The 24542-nt window shown below is 46.4% G+C and overlaps 1 protein-coding gene across 3 annotated transcripts in view; it reads right to left on the bottom strand.

The window, feature by feature from the left end:
• FAM163B (family with sequence similarity 163 member B) overlaps positions 1-24542 on the bottom strand; it is a 47782-nt gene that overhangs the window by 5971 nt on the left and 17269 nt on the right. For 2 of the 3 annotated variants that reach the window (XM_083485431.1, XM_083485430.1), the window contains exons 2-3: positions 2892-2989; positions 148-263 (exon numbers count right to left, since the gene is read on the bottom strand). In XM_083485431.1, the coding sequence (XP_083341557.1) occupies positions 148-240 (93 nt within the window). In that variant the 5' untranslated portion in view covers positions 241-263; positions 2892-2989. The remainder of the gene's footprint in view (positions 1-147; positions 264-2891; positions 2990-24542) is intronic. The other variant, XM_083485432.1, reaches the window with a different exon arrangement.

The raw sequence follows: 24542 nt of genomic DNA, 5'->3' as shown, positions 1-24542 counted from the left end.
CCCTCACAGCTACAGTTCCCTGGAAAGACTGATTGATCATTACACCATTCCGGAATTCATAGCTCTGTGGTCACTTGTTGCTTCACCCACCTTTGCCTCTTCTCCTTTAAAACCCCTTCTCCCCGCACACTTTTATAATTGAAATACCTGAAGCCTACAATAGCAGAGAACTGCTATGATACACAGTAATATGACAGTCGCTAATATTCCGCCTGTGATGACCACAGTCCCGGCTGTCATTCGACCTCTTCTCCATTAACACCCTGGAAGACACAAGAGGTGTAAAGAGTTAGGAGCCAGACCTTCAGGCAACAGAGTAGTTACTGCAGCTTGGGGCCAGAGCAGTGGCCTCAGTGATTGGGGTAGAAGTGAGATTTTCCGATGGCGTGTGCCTGGATCTCTGCAAAGCTGCACAGGGTACACTCTCAGGCCATGTGCCCTCCACCCGTCATATCCTCTGTGTTACGTTTTCCTCCCTCTGTCCTAGCACTAGAACTCCTGGACTTCCAATGAAGCTGAATGCAGATAAAAGAAATGACTCTCCTTCCCTGAAAGTTTTGAAGCAGAGGTTGGATGGCCATCTGTCACGGATGCTTTAGTTGAGTTTCCTGCATTGCATGGGGTTGCGCTAGATGACCCTTGGGGTCCCTTCCAACTCTACAGTTCTATGATTCTACGACTTCTTCATGCAGCACACAGTTAAACTGTGGAACTCCCTCCCACAGTAGGCAGTGATGGCCACCAACTTAGATGGCTTCCAAAGAGGGCAATGGCTGCTCTCTGCCTCCACGGTTGCTGGAAACTACAGGAGGGGACAGTGCTTTTGTGCTCAGGTCTTGCTTGGGGGCTTCCCATAATGAGTATCAGGTTGACTCCTGTGAAACCAGGATACTGGACTAGATGGGCCATTGGTCTGACCTAGCAGGGCTCTTCTCATGTCCTTATGACCAAAAAAACCTCATGGAGCAGGGAGTACAAGGGTGAGGGAGCTCTGGGTGCAGTGAGGTTTTTACATGTAAGTCTTCTCCAGCCTGCCATGGTACAGTCCAAGCCAGGCCGTGCTATATGATAACAATTGTGCCCACGTTCCAGTGGTTGAAAGCTGGGCAGCCCCACCTATCTGTCAGAATTGGCCTGCCAACCAGATCCTGTTCCCCATCAATAAAAATAATAAAAATCACAGCTAGTACAGTATAGTGGCTAAAGTGACCTGGGAGAGACCAGGGTTCAAATCCCTTCTTGGCCACTGGGTGCCCTTGGTCACAGCTATTGCCTCTCATCCTAACCTACCTGGCAGGGTTTTTGTGGGGATTAAATGAGGAGGAGAACCATGTTTGCCCGCTTGAGCTCCTTGGAGGAAAAAGTGGGCTATAAATGCAACCAACTGACCAACCAACTGACCAATCAATCAATCAATCAATCAATCACTCAAATCACTGACAGAGGAAGCTTCTGTTGTTGCTTGGTGGCAGAGCCTCAGAATAAGAAGGGGTCTCTTTCATCCTTTTAATTTTCAAGCAGAGGATGCCAAGCTCTTTCCCCACAGACACAACCTTTCTAAATCTGTGCAGACGGTGGCGAAGCTCTGCAGAAACACCCGCCGGTGCCTCCAGCCCACCTTGCAGTGCCAGCTGGCTGGAATCTGCGACAGCTAACGAACCCATTAGACAGGCACTCTGGAACTTGGAGGCCTCTGTAAGAGGCCGCCTTGCAAGCAGGTGTACGGGAAAGGAGGTGGCCCCATGGGGAGTGAGGGAGCCAGGCCCATGCTCTTCTCGGCTTTATTTTGGATTTTATTCAGGGCTCTGCACCTCCTCTCAGACTTGAATGCCACACCAGGCAGATGCTACATGCAGGAGAAAAGATGCCTCCCCTTTATCCAAGAACAATATCCAGCACTCTCAGACACAGATATACATTGCAAGCTGCCTATTCTCGAATCAGATCATTGGCCCATCTAGCTCAGTATTGTCAACACTGACCGGCAGCAACTCTTCCGGGCTTCAGGTAGGGGGCCTTGCCCAGTCCTTCCTGAAGATTAAACCCGGGAGTTCCTGTGTGAAGAGCAAACATTCCATCACTTGAGCATTCATAGTAAAGGTATCTTAAGGCTTCTCCTCTGTTCAGCAGTTGGCATCTGCTTAATCTCTTCCCAGGTGGAGTTGTGCAGACCTTGCAATGTAGGACAGTCATGGAGCTGGTATACTTTTGCTGGGTCTCGATGAGTGTCTGCAGCCGCCTCAGCATCCTCATCGCCCTCCAGTGCACGCACCGGTATCCTCCCCTGTGGTATTGCTGCTACTTGGAATATGCTCCTCTGCTTCTTTTTCCTGTTCATAATCTGTGCTAGCTGGTGTGACAGTAGAAGGCAGACCTGGCCTATTGTATATCAATTCAGAAAAGTACTTGAGGTCTTGTGTCTCTTCCTCTCGCTGCCCAGAAAAAGCATTTTGCTGTTCACTGTGCTCATCAAAATGAGCCACTTTTCTTGCACTGACCTTTCCTGTTTCTAAGTCCATAACTCTGTAACCTTTGCCTCCAGAAGTATATCTTACCATAGTTTCTCATTCTACCCTGGAGTTCAGCTTGCCTATTCTCTTTGGGTATATAGGCAATGCTGCCAAATGTGTGATAGGTTAAGTACACTTCCATGTCAAAGCTCAAAAGGTGTGCATGCTGCCCCCGCAGTCTGTTCTGGAGATACCCTGCAGTGGCTACTGCAGCTCCCCACATGCATTTGAGGAGGCCAGCATCACTCAGCATGCATCAGGCCATCTCCATAAACTCTGTATCAGCTACTGAGTTCTGTTGTGGGGTGTGACTAACACTCCTCCCATGTGTAATGGCTTCCTCTTCCAGGAGGGTTCTCATGTGGTTTGAAGTAAACTCACCACTGTTGTCGTTCATGAGAGTTGTAGTTTCCGTCTGCAACTTGTTGCTCACCATGGCGAGGTACTTTCTGAACATATCCACTGTCTCACTTTTCTCCCTGAGGAGGTACAGAACACAGTATCCTGAAAAGTCATCTAGAAAAAATAAAATGTACAGTGGTGCCCCGCAAGACGAATGCCTCGCAAGACGGAAAACTCGCTAGACGAAAGAGTTTTCCGTTTTGGAGGTGCTTCACAAAACGAATTTCCTATGGGCTTGCTTCGCAAGACGACAATGTCTTGTGAGTTCCTGCTGGGTCCCCCCCCTTTTTCTAAGCCGCTAAGCCGCTTATCAGCTGATCCGATCAGCAGATAAGCCGCTAAAAGCCGCTAATAGCGCTAATCCGCTAATCCGTCAATGGGCTTGCTTCGCAAGATGAAAAAACCGCTAGACGAAGAGAATCACAGAACGGATTCTTTTCGTCTTGCGAGGCACCACTGTACTCATTTTTTCCTAGCAAGGAAACACTCAGTGGACCACATACATCACTATAGACTACATCAAGCACTCTGGTGCTTCTTTGTTGAGTATATGGGGGGACGGGACGGTTTAACACTTTTCTCAGTTAGGCAACTTATGCACTTCATTGCGGTTGATGCACTCTGGGAGTACCTTCTCCCCTCTTGCAAACTCCTTGCATTTCAGTTCCCTAATGGCTTTGATGCCTCTTTGGCCAAGCCTTCTGTGCCAGAGCTCTGGGTCTGCTTCAGCCTTCTGAGGTTCTGTGATATTAGTCTCAACATATAATTCACCATCTCCGGTCACCTGGCATCTTCAGTCTTCAAACTGCACACAGAAACCATTTTTTCTGTCCAAGGTGGATACATTGAACATGCTGCAATACAGCTGTAGGACAAACAGGAACTGTTCCACAGGATTCTCACTCATTAGACTGCTTAGCTTGCAATTTAAGGTTCCTGCACCTGCACCACATATTGTTATGGTTTTGCCATCTGCAGCTTGGATATTGCCATCCACTGATGGGTCAATATTGTTAATGCCTCCAAAGATTTATATATATATAAAAACTCATATGAGTCCAGTAATATATGGCTTGCTTGCTTAAATGGAGGGGATCTTCCTGAATTTGAGCATCACACACACAAAAAAAATCTGGAAATGTGACCTTCTTTGCTGTATTTGAAGCAAACAATTTTTCTGAGGATAGCCTTGGCTCTCCTTTGGGACTGAGATGCAAAGTTTGTCTTGTATCCCTGGCTGGGAAGCTTGCTCTTCTCTCCACACTTTCCTCTCTCAGGTGCTCAATCACATCTGCTAGCCTTAGGTTTGGTTTGTCATCCATGAGAGTTTTGAAATTTAGGTCCTAGTGACCTCAAGAAATAGCAAACTTTCTGTTCCAGGTTTTCTATAATGGTTAGGAACTCTGTCATGTGACTGTCACAGTCCTTCTTGGCTTCAAGTTTTAATTTAAATAGATTTCTCACCCAGGCGTGGTGGGAACCCCTTGCTTGTGAATCCAAGTGCTTTTTGCAACTTTTCAAGCACCTGAGCAGCTGTATCATCTCTTTTTGTGTGAAACATTTGGGTCTCTAAAATACTATCCAGAATGATGGGCACCGTCAATTTAGTCTCTTGTTTCCACTCCTTTGAGGCTTTGTCCTCACTAGGTTTCGCTTTCTCAATACATTATAAAATAGCTTTCATATCATGTTTGGCTTCTAATTGTCTTTTCCATTGGATGAAATTGCTTCGTATAAGCTTAGGTAATTTGAGACTTTCCTCAACAATGGAATTCCTGCTATCCAGTTTAGAAAAATCAAAAATGGAAAAATTCCCAAAAAGGGGGGGTGAGAGAGAAAGGAAAAATATTCCAAAATAAAAATAGGGAAAATCACAAAAAAACCATTCTCAAAATCTCCAAAAGTAAAATAAAATTATTTAATCCTCTTTGCTAAAACCCCAAAGCAAAAAGCACCGAGCAGAATAAGAATCCTTTAGTATAACTGCTTTGCATTACAGGAGTAGATAGACAAATGAGGGGTGAGTTTATCCACTCACAATAGAAACAAAGCAAACAAAAGATTGCCTGGGAAAGCTTCTCCTTCACCTTGAGGCTAAGAAATACAATCTCTCTGAGTGCACTTTAAAATCAAGCCTAAAAAATCACCCGAAAAGGTCAAAAGTCTCTGCAAAATGCTTTCACAACTCTGGGATTTATTCTCACTCTGGGCCACCATAACCTTATGCTGGGAAATAACTGGGGAAGACCAGGTTAACTCTGAAGTCCCACATGTGTAAAGGTAAAGGGACCCCTGACCATTAGGTCCAGTCGTGACCGACTCTGGGGTTGCGGCGCTCATCTCGCTTTAGTGGCTGAGGGAGCCGGCGTACAGCTTCCGGGTCATGTGGCCAGCATGACTAAGCCGCTTCTGGCGAATAAGAGCAGCGTACGGAAACGCCGTTTACCTTCCCGCCAGAGTGGTACCTATTTATCTACTTGCATTTTGACGTGCTTTCAAACTGCTAGGTTGGCAGGAGCAGGGACCGAACAACAGGAGCTCACCCCGTTGTGGGGATTCAAACCGCCGACCTTCTGATCGGCAAGTCCTAGGCTCTGTGGTTTAACCCACAGCACCACCCGCGTCCCTTCCCACATGTGTAGGAAACTGCAAAAGAAAAAAATGGCTGACTGCCTTTATTCAAAAAAGTGCAGGGCTTGACTCACCCTTTAACCAGCAGCTGCTGCCCCCGGCCACAAAGTTTAAAACAGAAGTAGGTGCAGCATTTGCAAAGTGCAGGAAATATAGGTTTTTAGATCTTTAAATATCCCAGTACAGAGCATGACAAAGTGCTCTCCCACCTCTACCCCTCTCAGAATGAATAGACAACAACCTTGAGTAAGTTGAAATGCTTTACTTACAGTAATCAGAGGTCTCACTCATGCATTGTTCAGTGTTACAGCAGAAACAACAGAGGCAAAGTATTCTTGGTTACAAAATATAGAAGTTGGTCTCAAGCACGCAATGTGAGTCTGAAGCCCCAACCTCAGACATCTGCTCAGTTACATGGTTAAAGAGAGAGAGAAAGAGACAGATAGTGAGAGAAAGGAACAGGAAACAACCTTTACTTCTGAAGGTGAGGGGACATAACCTAACCAAGCATTTTCTAGCAAATTACAGCACTGTGGTCCTTAATCTCTTCATTTACTAACTAGCAGAGATATTCATTGTTAGGTTTGACTTCAAAATCTACCACAATCTTAAATCCCGATTCTGTTTTCTGCAACATAAATTACTCCTCCCAGTTTGGTGTCATCTGCAAATTTGATGAGCATCCCCTCAATATCTTCAGCCAATATGTTTGTAAAGACATTGAACAACAGGCCCAGGACAGAAACCTGCGGCACCCCACTTGTCAGTTTTCTCCTGGATGATGAAGAACTATTAGTGAGCACTCTTTGGGTTTGGGAAGCCAACCAGGTACACATCCACCTAACAGTTACCATGTCCAGACCACATTCTACCAGCGTCTCTGCAAGAATAGTGCCTACTTCCCAAAGCCCAGTAAGCTTCTGCCCAGCTTAGGATGCTCACATGTGCAACATCATTTCCTCCCCCCATCGCTCTGAGAAGTTGACATCTCTGGCTCCAACTGTTTCCCTATGAAAAAACCTCACTGCACACTACTGCAAGATACACTACGTCCACAGCATTTCCCCAAGCTTGTAATTCTATAAAAAAAGAAAGAAACGAGATTAATCAGCAGTGACCTGCTTTTGAAAAACCCATCTTATATCTTAGTAATCACAACATTCTTTTCTAAGTGCTCACAGACCAACTGTTTAATTATTTGTTATGGGACCTTTCCTGATAATGACATCATGCTGACCGGTCAGAAGTTACCCGAGTCTTCTCCCCCCACCCCTTTTTAGAAGATGGGGACATTTGCCTGCCTCCAGTATGCAGGGACCTCACCTGTTCTCCAAGAATTCTCAAAGATTACAGATTGAGGCTCTGAAAATACACCGGAATGCTCCTTTAGCAGGCCCTACTTCATTTAAAGTAGCTAGGTGTCTCCTCTTGGGCCGCAGCTCCCTCCTAGCATCTTTTATTCTGTTATGAGCAGGTTGGGCACTGCTTACTTTTGGGTGAAGACAGAGACAAGGTAGGTGTTGAGTAGTTCCGTCTTCTCTCTGCCACCCAATAGCATTTCTCTGTCTTCTACATGCAGAGGACCTACCACTTGCTTGTTCTTCCCCTTGCTGCAAACATAGCCTAAGAAATCTTTTAAATACCGGTATTTTCTTTCCTTACCTCTCTTGCAAGACTGAGCAAATTCTGAGCTATGGCCTGCCCAACAGTCACCCTGCAACTCTTGGCTACTCATGTTATACACCTGCTTCTTGATTTCCCCTGTCTTCCATTTCATATATATGCCCTTAAATATCAGTTCATCTGTAAGCTCCTTATGCAGCCACACCAATTTCTTTAGATACCTCTCACTTTCCTTTGCATCATGAAACCCAGGAGGACATGATCGCTTAATCCCAACTTTCCCTGTACTTCGTCGGTCAATTCTTCCTTGCTGGTGAAGACCAGGTCCAAGATAGATGATCCCCCTTGTTGCTTTTTCCACCTTCTGGGAAATGGATTTGTCAGCAAGGCAATGGAGGAATGGGTTGGACTTTACAGTCTTGGCAGAGTTTGAGTCCCAGCAGATATCCAGGTCGTTCGATTCTCCCTTGACTATTATACTCTCAATTTGCCTTTCATGTTCCAGGTCATGGAGTATATACAACTTCCTTTACATAGAATGCTGCTACTCTTCCCTTCCTGTTTGGTCTATTCCTTTTCTTCCAGGACAGTCCACTCTGCTCTATCTAGACATTCCTCGTCTTGCCTTGTAGCTCGAAGTGTAGATAGGACTCATTATTTTTTTGGGTGAAGTTGTTGAACTTTCAGCTGATGTCTCTCCATTTGCCAGTCCCACCCAAAAGGCAAACTCTTCAAGTCAATCCTTTGGGACAGAGGCGGCGAGCGAAGAAAAAGTGGCTCCTATTGGCACCGCCACGGTTGCAGAGGCAGCGATGCAAATAAATTGGGGGGGCATCAAACCACCCCCTTTCCCTGGTGCATCTGGCAGAGCGGTGCACAGAAGCAAGACTCCACAAGGGCACATGCGCAGAAGAGCTGCCTCGCATTGCTGCTACCGCCATGGTTGACCATGAGGAGCTCTGAGGCACCAGACAAAAGCCTATCATCTCCTCAGGTCAGAGGGCAAAAACACAGAGAGGTAACCCGAGTGTGTGTGTGACTGTCAAGGCCTCCTCCTCCTCCTCAGCTCAAGGAGACGGCCTCATTCTTTCCCTCCAATCACAGGTATAATGGCTGCAGTGGAGCAAGGAGGAGGGAAAGAAAGGGAAGTGGGAGGCAGGCTGGTACTACCCACATGTGGCCAAGCCTCCTTCACTGCCCAGATCCTGAGGTGCTGCCGCTGAAAAGCTTCCGAGGAGGCAGAGGGCACACCTCATGTCGGATGGGAGAGGGTGGCAGCCTGGCGTTGTGTGGACCCAATGCACCGAGTGAGGGGTGGTGATAGAAGGAGCCTCCAGCTTCACTTTGCCTCAGAGGCACCTTGCCCTCCTGAGCGGAGAGGGAAGGAGAGGAGAGGCAATAGCCGTCGCCACAAGCCATGTGTCAGCGCTCCTCGCTAACCACCGCTCTGCCCCTCTTCACTCCCTCTCTTGCAAGCACTCCCCCTTGTTGAGCTTTTTCTGGAAACATCCCCCCCCCAAATTAAGCCTTTGGGGATTTCAAAAGCATTTTTAAAAATTGCCCTACTTGCCATACGTCCAGGTTTTCTGGACATTTTGTCAATTTTGCAAAAATCAGCCCGGATGCCATTTTTCAGCCCGATTCCTGGATGTGTCTGGGAAAACCAGGATGTATGGCAACCCTAAGATCGACAGGCCTCAAATTTCTGTACCTTCTCTTCCAGTAAGTAAGGCAACCAGCTTGCACTTGCTGCAGGTGTATTTTAGCACACTCTCAGGCAGGAAGACAAACATGGCACAGGTGTTGCAGGTTACTGCAGCTGCTCCTTCGCTGTCCTGTCTTGGTCCTACAAACACAATGAGACAGCACTCTGGACCTCCCCCTCAAATCCCCCTCTGTTTCTGGTCATGAGCTCCCAGAGGCTGCTGTCAGCTAAACAGATGGGGCCCCCAGCAGGTTGCCAAAGCTGAATGTGGCCTTCAGGCTGAAAAAAATCTTTGTCGGCTCTGAAATATACTCCATCCATCCTCTGTAAGAGGTCTATCCTCCGTGAGGGGAGCAGAAGGAATGGCTCCCTTTGATGCAAGGTGAATGGGGCAAGTATTTTTCAGCCACTAGGCCACATTCCCTCCCAGACAACCTTTCGAAGGTCACACACCAGTCGGGGGGGTAGGGGTAAAAGTGGGCAGAGATTCAAATGTTCATTGATTGACTCACACTCACATCTCCCCCTCTGCACACCATCCCTGGAAGCAAGAGGCACCATGAGATATTAAGGACACTCAAAAACACTCAAGGGTCACCCAAAGCAAGACTGTGAGTGGTGTGGCCACACAGTACCAGGGACCACACAGAGAGGCCCCAAGGGCCACCACATTCAGCCTCTGGGCCTGGTGTCTCACATCTCTGATACAGAGTACATGGGCACACCCCATTTCCCATGTTGCATTGATTTTGAAGATGAGAATTACCTGGGGCAAGGACAAGGTACACAGAGAAAGGCCTGTACTATCTAAGCTGTCTATTTTTGTGAGGATTTTTATTATTATTGTTATTTTTTAAAAAAGCCTGGCCTGCTGTACTTTGGATCTTGCCGAAGCAAAATAAAAAGCAGAAAGCTGAGCCTGAAGTGAGTTTAACTGCAGCGCTGGGCAGAGAAGGAGCCCCTATTTGTCAAGACGTCTTCCAAAGAAAATAAATCTCTATTGTACATTGAGCTTCTGAATCTCAGAAATGGAGAAAGCAGATCTCCTTCTGTTTCTTTTTATGTCTGTCTCTTTGGAGAGGCAGTCATGGGGTGGGGGGTGGGGATCACGATTGATTGGTATCTCTGAGCACCTATTTGTTGGGGTTGTTGGGGGTTCATTGAACCCAAACATTTCAAAAATCTCTCGCACCCAAGGGATTTAGTCTTCTTTCTGTCCTTTGAGGAGGGTCTCATCTGCTCCAAACAGGAGCCGGCCCTACTGTTAAACAGAGTGAGGGGGTTGCTTCAGGTGGTGGATGATGTAGGGCGGAGACTGGGAGCAAGGTTTTGGAGGGTAGGGAATTGGGCAAGCCTCAGAGCCTGTCCCGCACACTTACTAAGCTGTCTTTTGATGGGACCCAAGTACTTGAAGGAGAGACTCCCAAAACATTTGCCACCTGGAGCCGTGCATTCAGCAGGAGATGACCTGTTGGTGGTGCCATCACTGGCCGCTGCTTGGTCAGTGTGGACCTATAACAGGGCCTTCTCAAAGAAGGTCCTCCATTTTGGAATACCTTCCCCACCACAGTGAATCTGTCTCCTCATTATTGACATTCATAAGAAAATTTAATACATTCCATCCAGAGGCATACTTATGGTCCCTTGAGCCCTTGGGAAGAGCTGTATTGATGGTCCCCCCCAAAGGGGGGGGAATCACTTCTTTGCACTTGGGCATTGCAGGTGGCCCAACACCAGCCCCAGATGTGTGTTTAGCAGGGCGAGGAGTGACTGGGACTGGCAGCTGGAAGCCCATGTCATGCTTCCCTTCCTCAATGCAGCTGTGCTCAAGGCCTGTGCAGCTTGGAGGTGCAACTGCTGGGGGCAAGGAAGTGGCAGCTCTGGGGTTCACACCTAGGCATGACTTTCTTTGGCCAGCTGCCTCCTGCCAGCCCTCATATAGCCATGTGCTTTGCCCCATGGAGCACATGGGTCTGGCCTGGCCCCTCTGACAGACGCTGCAGTACACCTTTGCACTTTGACAGCTCCCGTTACCATGCCCTGAGGGCCCTCTTGGCCAAGGAGAATAAGGAAAGGCTTCCCCTTTCAGTTGGGAGAGAAGGGAGCGGACACTCTGTTGTCCATGGAGGCAGCACCTTTCTCTCTTTACTCCCTCAGTAAACTCTTGAGGAGGACTTGGACGAAGTAATGAAATTAGTAACTACGAGGGTATGTGATTACCTTTAAATGCTTGTAGATGTTCTAAATGGTTTTCAAATATTTTCAGCGTGTCCCCCTCCCCCCTTTAGAATTGTATTGTTGCAACTTTTTAATGTTTGCTGTCCTGGACTCCTTTAGAAGGAAGAGAAGGATATGCATGAAGCCATAGCAGGGGAGTGGAACAAAAGAAGTGGCAGGTATAAAACGGGCAATTTTAATCAAGAGCAGGGGTTTAAATAAAGCAGGGATGAAGACACACTGAGGAATTTTGAGAGGATGGGGGTTTGGGTGAGGTGCAAAGGGAGGGGTGGGGCTTGGCAAGAGGTGAGCAATGAGATCAGGTGTGGCAACCCCTAATTCTTTCTTTCTTTCTTTCTTTCTTTCTTTCTTTCTTTCTTTCTTTCTTTCTTTCTGAGATTCAACCATCAGTCCTGTGGGCTTCTGTACAGGGGGTGTGGGAGCGGAGAAGAGGCATCACCGTCCCATTTGCCCCAGGCAGCAAAGTGCATTGGGTTAGCCACAGCTCCAGAAACAAATAAAACAACCCAGTGATGCTGTTAAAATCCCAAGAGCGCCCCTCACTCCAATGTAGTGTTTTTAAGGGGAAGACTGTGGCATCGCAAGAGAGCAGCTGCTTGGCATGCAGAAGGCCCAGTTTCAATCCCCAGCAAGCAGCTCTAGGTAAGTCTACCAGAAACCCTGCCGGAAAGTCTGGAGAGATGCTGCCAGTCAGTGTGGACAACACTGAAACAGATGGAACAAAGGTTTGGCTCAGTATTAAGCAGCTTTCTGTATTTTGGGCATCTGTCTGGATGTTATAGGGCAGGGGTGGCCAACTCCCAAGAGACTGCTCACAGAGTTAAAAACTGGCAGTGATCTACCCCCTTTTTAGGGGTTCAGGACGAAGTTGTTGACCTTTTTTTAGGGAGGGGGAAAGCCACGTTTTTAGGGGTGCAGGGCAAAAACGATGAGCTTTTTAAAGGGGAGCCAAACTTGTTGAGCTTCTTTGGGGGGAACCAGTGATCTACCACAGACATCCAGTGATCTACCCGGTAGATAGCGATCTACCTGTTGGACATGCCTGTTGTAGGGAACTGGATGCCAGCAGCCAGACTAGATGGGACTTGATCCAGCAAGGAAGTTCTTCTCTACAAGCTTCTGCATCACACAGATCTCTGTGTTAATGCAGGTTTGAGCTGGGGAGGAGGGGAAGTGTCTTCACAGCCCGAATGACATAAAATATAATCAACTCCTTTTCTGATTAACCTCCCTCTCAAGATAAGGGAATAAAACAGTTAAGCATGTCTCAGGACTCTTGCAGAGTTTTAAGTGTGGGGATTGAGAGAAAGAAAGGTGTGTGGAGGGAAGGATTTTAGCAACATATTTATTGCACATGCATATATATATAATGTATATGCCTAGCTTGAAACTCTCCAGGGCATGAGAGAGAGAAAAAAATTAAGAACACAAACCATTCAGCACATGGAAGCCCAAAAGCAGAACAGTTCCTGTCTAGACTTTTCCTTTTTCCTCCCCCCACCCCTCCTCCCACATTTGCTCCTAATTCCATGCTCTGCAGGCTTTGGGAATCGCCATCTATTTAGTAATAAATATACCTGGTCAGACTGCCAGGTCTCAGGGCGAGAGCCAATAAAGCAACTCCTCAGAGTAGACCTGTTGAAACTGACAGGCTCCAGTTACTTAAGTGTATCTCTTGCATTAAGAGTTTCTTCAATGCTATTCTAACGGGCTCCCTTATATTTTAACGGTCAGCATTTTAATGTGGTTGCTTTTCTACATGTTTAATTGCAGATAGATGCATTTTCATTATTTGTTTTGTTCCTGTGATTTTGCTTTTGTTTAGGAGGTGTCAAAAGTGGTATATTATTATTATTATTATTATTATTATTATTATTATTATTATTATTATTATTAGCAATTTGAATGGGTCCACTCAGAGCATGACTACCCATAGAGTTCAATCCTGAAAAGTTCAGGAAACAGACTAAGGTCACATTTTTATTTATAAAAACCTAACACCTCGGAATAAAATCATTAAAGTGTTGAAAACATCCACACCACACATTTAAAGAATCCTGGGATCTGTATTATTATTATTATTATTATTATTATTATTATTATTATTATTCTGGGAACCACAGCCTGTTAAGTATAAACTACAGCTCCAAGTATTTCTTTTTGGGAGAAGGGGGGGAGAAAGAGCCATGTGCTTTTAATGTACAGTGTAAATAGGTAAAGGTAATGGGACGCCTGACCGTTAAGTACAGTCGCGGACGACTCTGGGGTTGCGGTGCTCATCTTGCTTTATTGGCCGAGGGAGCCGGTGTACAGCTTCCGGGTCATGTGGCCAGCATGACTAAGCCGCGGTACCTGTTTATCTACTTTCACTTTGACGTGCATTCAAACTGCTAGGTTGGCAGGAACAGTGTAAATAGAAGCCCCTAAATTTTCTGGGTGGGGTCAGAAGGGTGTTTTCTGATTGGCTTGATAAAATTGTTAGTTATTCCCCAAAGGTTCCTGGAGGGCATTCCTGAGAGTGGGATGGCTCCTCCCATCCTCCCATCCCATCCAATGGAACAGGCAGGGTTCTTGAAGATCCTCCTTGTGGGAGGGGCCACCCCACTCTCCCAGGACAGGCCCTGGGTGTACTCTATGAGCTACACAGAGCTCAGCTTTAGATCCTTTTTCACTTTACCTTCATTCTGCTTTTATACTTCTCCAACTCAACTTCAACTGCTTCCCTCTTTTCTTCCCACCCTCAGCCTTCCTTAACCGGGAATAGGGGAATTAGCACTGGCCACAGCAGGGGAGGGATTAGTAGGCACACAGAGGCAGCAATGGGCCTTTTCATGCTCTACAGGTGAGGAGAAAAACAAAAGCATGGCAGGAGAGCAAAGCTGATCATGCCTACCTGTGATCAGTGTGCTTTCTTGCCAAAACAAGCAGACCAGCAGCACCCCCATCCTTCTCCAGGTGTGGAGGGGACTGCAGCAGCGCCCTTTTTGCCACAGAAGGACCATGAAGCCTCAAGAAAACAGGTGGGGTGAGCCTGGAGTGCACCCACCTGTAAAGAGACCGGTGTGCCCTCCAAGCCCTATGGAAAGGAAACACCCAGGCAAGCATTTTCCACACCCACCTCTGCCACAGCTGCAGCTTTGCACTATGCCCACAAACAGGGCATTGTCACTTCCCAGAGGGGTGTTCTCAGAAAAGACAGAGACCCCCAGCACGAGGGACACAGCAGTGCAAGGGACAACCATAGAAGGGTAAGTGCTACTCACCCAAACCCTCTGTTTCTGGCTGCATAGCTGGGATGTTGATATCGCCCCACAGGGCCACTTAGCTAACTCCCCCTTTGGAGGATGGAAGCTGTTTGAAGAACCCCTGGCAATGGTCTTGATCAAGACCAGAGATAAACAGAAAACTCTTCCTAACAAGCTGGAATAGGTGAAGAGCAGGCATCAAGTGCCTTTTTGTTCATTTCACTCATACAATAGGCACTGAATCACATGCCCTGATGGGACAGGACAGACAAGGCATCGGGATATAGCTGGAAGTAATCATCTGGGGGAATTCAGCTCCAACCCCAAATTCCAGAAGGCCTCTAAGAAGGATGGTCTTGCAGCATGACACAATTCCACAGGGACCAATAGAGGGCAGATGTCTCCACCTTCCTCAAGAATGGCACAAAACATCATTGACCATGTGGGTGATCAGCACAGTTTCCTCTGGGTATTGCTTGGAGTTTCCAAGCAACCAAGAGCAAAATTTATTGCCACCACACCCACGTTCCTGGAAACAGGAGAAACACCAAGTGGACTGTGCAGCCTTGACCAACTTCTAACAATTTGAGCTATAGAGCCAGTATCAAAACGGGAGGGTGGGGGAGCAGAGTGTATTCAATAGTCTTCTTGGTCACGAAGAAGACTGATGACACACGGGTGATGCTAGACTTGAAGTGGCTGAATCAGAGACTATTTTACAAGCAATTCAAACTGAGAACCCTGAGGTCAACAGCAGAGGTGGTGGAGAAGAACGATTGGCTAGCCTCCATATGTCTGTCAGAGGCATATCTCCACATACCAATCAACAAGTGTCACAGATGGTACCTTCAGTTCTGCTATAGTCAACAAAACACCGCTTTTGGCTTCTCAGTGGCCCCATTAATTTTTATCAAGGTCTTGGTGACTCTGATAGTATATTTGCAAACCGTGGAAATCCACCTGCACTCTTACTTGGACAGTATCCTGATCTGAGCACCATCAAGGAACCAGTGCAAGAAGGACATCTGGACAAATCTCAATTATTTCCAATGGCACAGATTTGTTATGAATTGGCGTAAAAGCTCTCTGATCCCATAACAAACAATAACTCACCTAAGATTACAGGTAGACTCTCAGAACTTCAAGATGAGACTTAAAGGGGAGTGCATAGTCAAAATTCGCTCACTGACTCAAAAGATACACAGTGCCAAAGACAGAGACGTCATGAAATTGGTGAGGGTACGAGGGCTCATAGTATCATGCATTGACTAGTGAACCGGTCCAAGTTTCACAAGTGCCCATTACTTCAGGTACTGCTCTCCTTCCAGGACCTGATCATGGCCTCAGGACACCAGATAATCCTTATACCAGGGAACCTCCAGACCGAGTTGAAATGGTGGCTGCACCTGGACCAACTCTCCACTGGTGTGAGCCTAGAGGTGCACATGGGGATCACAACGCATGCAAGCCTACTGTGGTGAAGGGCACACCTGGACTTCCATGTAGTGAGTATGGTCTCCCACCAAGGCCAGATTAGCATAAACTGGTTAGAACTACAGGCAGTCAGACTCGCCCTGATGGATTGTGCTCCAAGTATCCGAAGAGCACATTCCTGATCTGAATCAACTTTTCTGCCAAAGCCTATTTGAACCACCAGGACTATTTACTCCAAAAGCCTCATGAGAGAGGCAAAAGACCTTCTGATTTGGTCAGGATTCAATCTCTTCTCCCTGAGAGCAGAACATGTAGCTGGGTTGCAGAATGCGGCAGCAGATTGGCTCGGCCAAACCACAGTCATAGAATCGTAGAACTGTAGAGTTGGAAGGGACCCCGAGAGTCATCTAGTCCTGCAATGCAGGAATCTCAACTAAAGCATCCATGGCAGATGTCCATCTTACCTTTTTTTAAAAACCTCCAGTCATGTTGGACCCTGAATGGAAACGCCACCCAGAAGTCTTTCAACAAATCACGAACAATGGCAGCTCCCGATGTGGGAGGACCTGCTGAGCCAGAGGCTTCTTTTACACCTGCATACACAGGTAATCTGCTTAACAGCATGGAGACTGAGCATGCCAATTTGGAAAACCCCAATTCCGTTCCTTCTCCCCGACCACCACACCACTTTTTGGCAAATCTGTGAACTGTGATCATTTGTCTATTTACAAGGCAGAGAGGAAGCATGAACAAACAGCTGGTCTATTCCTAACAAATCAGAGAGGGTTGGCCATCAAAGTTTGCAAATGCTGAGGATGGGCTCAGTTGGGTCTGGGCATCAAATGAGTAGCAAGAGGGTCTAGAGAGAGCTCCTAGTAGTGTAGAAGGCGTTTTGGATCTCCTGTCCAAAAAGAAAAAGAAAAAACCTCTTGGGGCAGCTATCCAATAAGTAACAGAAAACAGATTTGGGGGATTCTGTGGGTCCCCTCCTCCCTTTCTTCACAATTGGAAAAGTTAGGAAGAATTGTTGATTTAAACCCACAGCAACCCAAATAAACTACAATAGGTCCATCAACAAAATTTCCAAAAGGCTTCCTGCCATGGTCTGGGTTTCCTGGAAAAGTCTCCTTAGAGATTAAGAAGTAGACAGAATTTAAGAACTGTCTTGCATTTGGGTCAGACTGAAGCTGAAGTCTGTCTGCTTTCCCCAAATGGGCAAGGTAGATGCCCCTGGGAAGCAGAGCGCGGAGGCAAAGTCTGCCCCCTGTTGTCCATCCTCTGTCAATGCAAGATATACTGGCACTGCACAGGTGTTCATTCTGAGCACACAGCCACACAGAAGTAGTGGAAATCCTCCTTGACGTGTGTGTAAAAATTATTTTATTTATTTATACACCCCACTTTCCCTCCATTTAGCGCAAGAGGGCATACATGAACGTAAGAAGAACCCTGCTGGATCATGGGTCTATGGCTCAGGCCAGCATCCTGTTCTCACAGTGGCTACCCAGATACCCCCAAGGGAAACCTGCAAGCAGGATCCAAGCTCAAGAGCAGCACTCTGCCCTTTCCAGCAAGCATTACTGCCTCCAGCCATGGAAGCAAAGCATAGCTACGTGGTTCTTCTTCTACCCATTTTATCCTCACAACAGCCCTGTGAGGTAGGTTAGGCTGAGAGACCACAGCAGGCCCAAGGTCACCCTGTGAGCTTTCACAAATGAGTTCAGCTTTGAAACCTGGTCCAAACCTTGACCATGCAAATTAGGCACTTTGTCACAGTGCAAAGAAGCATGAGCAGTAACTGCTTTGCCACACCACATAGAGGAGCTTGGAAAGCAACCACTTTGCCACTCAGTGCAAGTCTGATAGCAATTGCCAGTCAACCCTGACACTGTCAGCAACCAGCCATCCACCCAGATCATAACAGCCCAGTGCTTTGTGGCTTCCAAGTGGCATGCTCTTTGAGCAGTGGGGCTGCCAAGCGAACCTGCTTATGAATGTTTTATAAGTGCATTCAATGATTTTTCTGTCTCAGCCAACTTACGTTCTTTCGTGCCTTTGCATGTGGGTGAAGGTTGACCCCTCTCCCCACCTAGATGCTGTGATAAGTAAACACGGCAGCTCATCAGTTCTAGAGTCCTCCCTTTAATCGGTCCCACTTAACTGACCTGCCAATTAAATCCAAACACCACTTGTGTGGGATCCAATAAAAACTGCATTTCTTATTTGCTGCAACATGAGAAGCTGCCTTATATTGAGTAGGACCGTTGGCCCATCTTGCGTGGTATTGTCATCAGGTCTCCAGGGTTTCCGGCAGGGGACATTCCCAGTCCTGCCAGGAGATGCCACTAGGGGCTAAAGCCAGGACCTCCTGCATCGAAAGCAGATGCTCCAACACTGACCTGCAGCCTTTCCTCTAAAAGAAGACACAAGATTCCAGTCCTCATGGTTCTGAATAAATGGGCATGGGCAGAATTAAATAGGAACATGGAAAGCTGCCTTATACTGAATCAGACCCTTGGTCTGTCTAGCTCAGTATGCACTAAACTGACTGGCAGTGGCTCTCCAAAGTTTCAGGTGGGAGTCTCTCCCAGCCCTGCCTGGAGATGACACTGAGGACTGAAGCTAGGACCTCCTGCATGCACAGAAGATGCTCTGCCACTGAGCTGTGGCCTTTCTCCATTGCACAACAGTACAATGATGGGCCACATTCACAACCAAGGCTGTTCTTTACCTGCTATATGATGCCCGATACCCAATTTGCATTCTCTGGGGCAGCACTGATTTTCTTTGGAAGGCAAAATGCTCAGCTGCACCAGAGAGCATCCTGAAGGCTTCAGCAGAAGGCTCATGAAGCTTGGAAAGGGCACCCCCTGGAGGAGGCAGGGAGAAATGCAACCCACAGCTCTGACCTTTTCCCACATTAAATCGCAGAAGAAAAAACTCTTTTTTGCACTGAATTTGCAGCCACTCCTGTGGAGTACATATGTGAGGTGGTGAGGAATTTGATTCAGTTCACATTTAAAGGTGAATCTACCTTATTTGCACTTCCCGAAGCCATCCGAGAACTGAAACATGGCCATCCTTCAAAACCTGTGCTTCTCCGAATTTTGCAATGGTGTTCTTTAGCCAAGAAATGTGTAAAAAAAAAAAATGTGTATACTGGGGCAAAGTGTGTGTTAGTTGGAACCTTGTGGTCATATATTATTTGGCTCAATTTTGGTATGGAAATTTGTTCCTATGTATTTGTTCCTATTTATTTTGCATCTGTTATTATACTTTGTAATGTTTTATTATAAATAAGCATATACAAACAAACACAAAAGAAATTCAAAGGAGCATTCAATGGAGAGAAAAATCATACAAAAATGCATTACAGTGGTACCTCGGGTTACATACGCTTCAGGTTACAGATGTTTCAGGTTACAGACTCCGCTAACCCAGAAATAGTACCTCGGGGGTTAAGAACTTTGTTTCAGGATGAGAACAGAAATCATTCTCCAGCGGCACGGCAGCAGGAGGAGGCCCCATTAGCTAAAGTGGTACTTCAGGTTAAGAACAGTTTCAGGTTAAGAATGGACCTCCAGAACGAATTAAGTACGTAACCAGAGGTACCACTGTACATTAGTGAAAACTGCATTGCCAAATGTCTATATTAGGCAAAATTGCACACAACTAGGCATGCATGGGGTGGGGGAGGATGCCCTAAATTAAATTTCATCAAGGAGAGTTTTTTTATAATAAAAATATAATAGCAAACTTGATGTGAAAATTCAGAGTGCAAAATTTAGTATTAGAAAAATGAAGAACTGAAAGAAACTGAAATTGATTTGTTCACCTCTAATCACAGTCTGAACTTGAAATCAATCTCATCTTTATTTCTTTTTAATTACAAAAATAAGCTAAAGAGAAAACACACGTGTTTTCCACCACTCCAAGGTCTATGCCCCACAGCTAAGGAGACACAGAAATAATCCTATCATTGCTTTCTGTGCCAAATATCAAGAAAGCAGCAAATCAGCCAAAATAACCCAGGAAAATAATTTGGAGCCAAAAAGGTTTGTCTCTTTCCACCCAGTTCCTTGTAATCCTACCCAGTCAATGGAGAAAGAAGCAAGGCTGCTTAGATCAATGCAGTAAGTCTTCTGGCTGGGGATCTTGCAATAAGGGAGCCAGCAGATGGGGCTGCTGCCAGATCCCAAAGCACTGAGCCCAGTTCTTCACAAGGATAAAGTGCTTTATGTACAGCTCTGATGCCCATCAACAAATCCTGCCCGCAGGGCAGAAAAGCACCACTGAGCTGCCAGCTCATGCAATCAGGATTTGGACAAAAGGTTCCACTTGTCCAGCAGCAGCAACTAACAGATGCTCCTGGAAGATGGTGAGCATGAGATATCTGAGATGGCCACCTCTTAACATGTGCCCTTAGCATAATAGACTTAGAGGTAGACTGCTCCTGTACATGGGAGCTTCACTGAACAATCGGAACTGAAAGTCCTCTTCGCCCATTTGGATTAAACAAAAAGAAGAAGGTAGTGATGCTCTTGTGTTAAAATGCTCAGCAGCAGTACAAATAACTTTGGAGTGTATCTAGCTAAGCACTACTTAAGAGTACACGCATTGATAGTAACACACCTAAATATTGTCCTGCCCATTACTTTCAAAGGGTCTGCTCTGACTAACCTTGGATACAACCCTTGCTGCACCTTTCAAAGACTCACCCAAAACAAGGCAGCTAAGTGTTTGTCCATGCAGAGTGAGGGCGGCACTGAACGAGCTGAGCACTGCCCTTGCTCTGAATTGGCTGTAGGATTCCTATACACTGCCAAAATCCAGTTGGCAGTGTAGAATTGTGACACCACCTGTAATCCATTGTGGTAGGCTTGAAAATCCAATAGGAAAATAGAGACCCTCATCCCAGAAGACATTGAAGCAGCAGAAGAAGAACAAGGCTACAAATGATATAGGGTCCAGTGGCCACCACCAGAAGTAGCCACAGTTGGTGGCCAGTTATGCAGTCAGCAGCTCTGTCAGGAACAGATGGGTGAACACAGTCTGCTGCCTGGACCACATGGCTCAATATGGCTCCTGATATTGCTAGGCTCTCCACCAGACCCACTGTGTTGTGCGTGGCCCCCTTGTCCAGTGATTGGGCTCAACCCAAAATGACCTCGCCTGCAATTACCAGAGCGCAACCCCAGGAACAATGGAGACCAGCATAAATTCACTTCTCCAGAAAGGTTGAAATAGAATGTGGACTTTAGCATATCGTGCAGCTCCCAAGAGCACCCCTGCTGGATAGCGCCCTATCTACTCCAGCATCCTCTCTTCACAGTGGTCCACCAGATGTTCACGGGAAACTCACAAGCAGGATCTGAGTGCAACAGACTGCCATTACAAGAGAACAAGGTGAATTCATGGTGAGCTTTGGCGCCTCTTTTTCTAGAAAAATAATTTCCAGCCGGTAAGAGTTGTTTGACAGAGGAAAAACTACCTCAGAAGGTGGTGGACTCTCCTTCCCTGGAGGTTTCTAAGCAGAGGTTGGATGGTCATCTGTCATGGATTCTTTTGCTGTGATTCCTGCATTGCAGGGGGGGCAGACTACATGACCCTTGCAGCCCCCCTTCCAACTCTACAATACTCCAGCCACCCACACAATTTATAACCTATCAGGTTGAGCTCAGAGCCACACAGCCAAACACTGTGGCTTACCTGGGACCTAATCATCATCACCCTTTTGGGTGGTTACTGAACTCACAGATGGCCTTCTCTTTAGAGCTGGTGGTGTCAGAAATTAGCAAGCCTGGCTTAAGAGCAGGAGCTGAGGCTTGCAAATACAAACTTTCCCTCAAAGTCACACAGAGAGAAAGAGAGAGAAAGAGAGAGAGAGAGCAGCAGAGGACCCCAGTAAACTCACTTTTGATTTCCAAAGAATGGCACCTGGACAGGACTGGCAATTTGGTGCAGAGCTAAGACAGATCCTGGTGCATTATGGGAGAAGCCTGGGATATCCGCTGGACTCTTGAATTCACCAGCCTCCTTTTGGGAACTCACAGGTTCCAAACTGGCATCATCAAGCTTCTGCCCATACTGCTGCAATATAAACGCTGAATTTTTTAGCACCGAGGTGGGGTATTAAAACTCTAGCTGAGGAATTTAATTCCTTTCTCTCCTCCCCCACCCCTGGCAATCCAAACAATCATCCATTGCATAAGTATCAGGGAATTATTTCCATATTTCAGGCGTTAATCCACACCGCATGCATAATCTGCCTACGCTCTTTAAAATAAAGATAGGCCTGGTTGTATTTGGATGGTGGAGAGGGGGTGGAATATATTCTTCCCCCCCCCCGCAAAAAAGAATAAATAAAACAGAGGGGGAAAGAAAGCACTGTTTAATCACTCCTGGAATTAACATTAAAATCGCTATAAACATTAGCATCCAAAGATGCTGCATTTCCAGCAACAGATAAGCTACAGCGATTGTAGCTAAAAATGTGAAAGAAAATATGGAGGTGAAAAGGATTCACATTCCTCAGATTAATCCTATTCGGCCCTGCTAATAGGTACCTGGTCCTGCTAGCCCTGCAGAATATCACAAAAGAAATGTATGGAACACCCAAAGCCCCGCCCCCTCCAAGGAGGCAGAAAATGCAGAACTAATGAGATTTAATGGCAACTTGCATTATTTTTTATTTTGCAATTCTCCATTTTCGCATCTAGGCAACATGGGGAGAGAGCAATTCAGCTGTCTGCTGGGGCTCCCTCACAATGTAATCTGCAGGAGAGCAGGCAGGGAGCGCATAAAACCTTAATTATTCAAAGTACACTGGGAGAGAGGAACAAAGGGGAGAGGGAGAGGGGAGGGGGTGGAACGGCATGAAGAGTCAAGCAGGAACGGGGGGGGGGGAGAGGGAGACACCTACGTTTTGAGAGTCTGCAGGAAAAATATAACGTGGGTGCAGTACACTCGTTTATGTCCTTAAAATACGTATATGCCGTCCAACAAGAAAGGCTTAAAGTTAAGAATAGTGTCCAGTGCTATGGAGAGCAAGACCTGTTGAAAATTATGGGCATGGCTCTAAGACTGCAACATTCCTCAGATGAAAACAGGGACATTTCTTACTCCCCACCCTCAGTTCACTCTCCTGGACACCCAGTTTTTGCACACCCATGCACACACCCCTACCCCCTACAGAGCGCCACCAACACAACAGCAACACAGCACACATGCCCTCCACAGTCCTGCGAAAACCCCTTAATCCTGATTTTATTTTATTCTTTGGAAAACACACCAATAAATAGATTTTAGAAAGGGGAAAAATTAGACATGGACACACAAATGTCTGTCTGTCTGTCTGTCTGTCTGTCTATCTATCTATCTATCTATCTATCTATCTATCTATCTATCTCTTCCTTGTCCTCCGCTCCACATCCTGCTTCCTCCCACCCAGGGTGGCTCTGCCCTTTCCCTGCACCCCAGAGCTGGTGTGTCACTCAGGGCTGGGTCTTGGTGGCAGCAGCCTCTACTTCTCCTTGCCCGCAGTGGCAGCCATGGAGAGGCCATGGAGTGGCAACAAGATGCTCCCTTGCAGCTGCTACCGCTGCTGCCACCACCATTGCTTGGGACAAGTGCAAGCTCATCCTCCCTGAGCTCAGTGGCACTGGCAAGGGAAATAGGGACAGAAGTCTGGATGGCTTTCGTAATTCTGGGCTGTCCCTGGAAAATCGGAATACTTGGGGGTATGCTTTTCTATGGGTATACTTGGAGTAGAACATAGTTGGATACAGTCCTAAAGGCATAACATGGTCAGGTGATGTTTTCACCCTAAGGGCTGCATTCTCTTCCAGACAAGCTTCCATAGGCCAGTGAGTGAGGCCAAAGGGGAAAGTGGGTTGGAGCAAGAACCTAGCAGTACGAAAGCATACCAACACAAGTAGATAAATAAGTACCACTGCGGCAGGAAGGTAACTGATATTTCCGTGCACTCTGGCTTCCTTTATGGTGTCCCGTTGTACCAAAAGCAGTTTAGTCATGCCAGCCACATAACCTGGAAAGCTGTCTGTGGACAAATGCCGGCTCCCTCAGCCTGAAAGCGAGATGAGCGCCACAACCCCATAGTCGCCTTTGACTGGATTTAACTGTGTGTGTGTGTGTGTGTGTGTGTGTGTGTGTATATATATATATATATATATCCAGAAACAGCATTCATGCCTCTTTTCAAGAGCATTGTGGACTTTGAACTCTGACAAATATGAAAGATCAGTAAAGAGAAAAGCTTATTTGTGTTGATGAGGAAATGAGAGTTTGTTTGTTTCAAATTAGACCCAATATAAATGAGATTACCCGGCAAAAGCAAGCTCACACCTCTCACTGAATCTGTATACATACTTAAGGGTTGTTTATAATTGTATTTTAGGAATGATTCATGTTCTTATGTAGCTGCATTGTTTTATATTTTCTCTATTCCCATGATCATACTACAAAGTACTTGTGTTCTATGTTATAAATCAAGCACTGCTAGGAGATGTTTCTTTTTGTTTTCCAGTGTATGTCTTATCAGTGTGGCACGAGCAAGTTTTTATTCTGAAAACGTGCCCCAGAGGAAAAAAGCTTGAGAACCACTGGCCCAGTGTAGGTTTATTCATTTTTCTCTCGACACCTCCTGCCACTCCACAAATAATAGTCGCTCCTTCTGTTGTTGTTTTAAAGTTTTGAGGGAAGACTTAAAGCTTTTAAGAACATCAATTTATTCCC

The sequence above is a fragment of the Podarcis liolepis genome (assembly GCF_965112155.1).
Source record: "Podarcis liolepis genome assembly, chromosome: Z".
NCBI classification, from domain to species: domain Eukaryota; kingdom Metazoa; phylum Chordata; class Lepidosauria; order Squamata; family Lacertidae; genus Podarcis; species Podarcis liolepis.
Note: the sequence above shows the minus strand (reverse complement) of the source record. Positions and strands in the feature narration are given on the sequence as shown.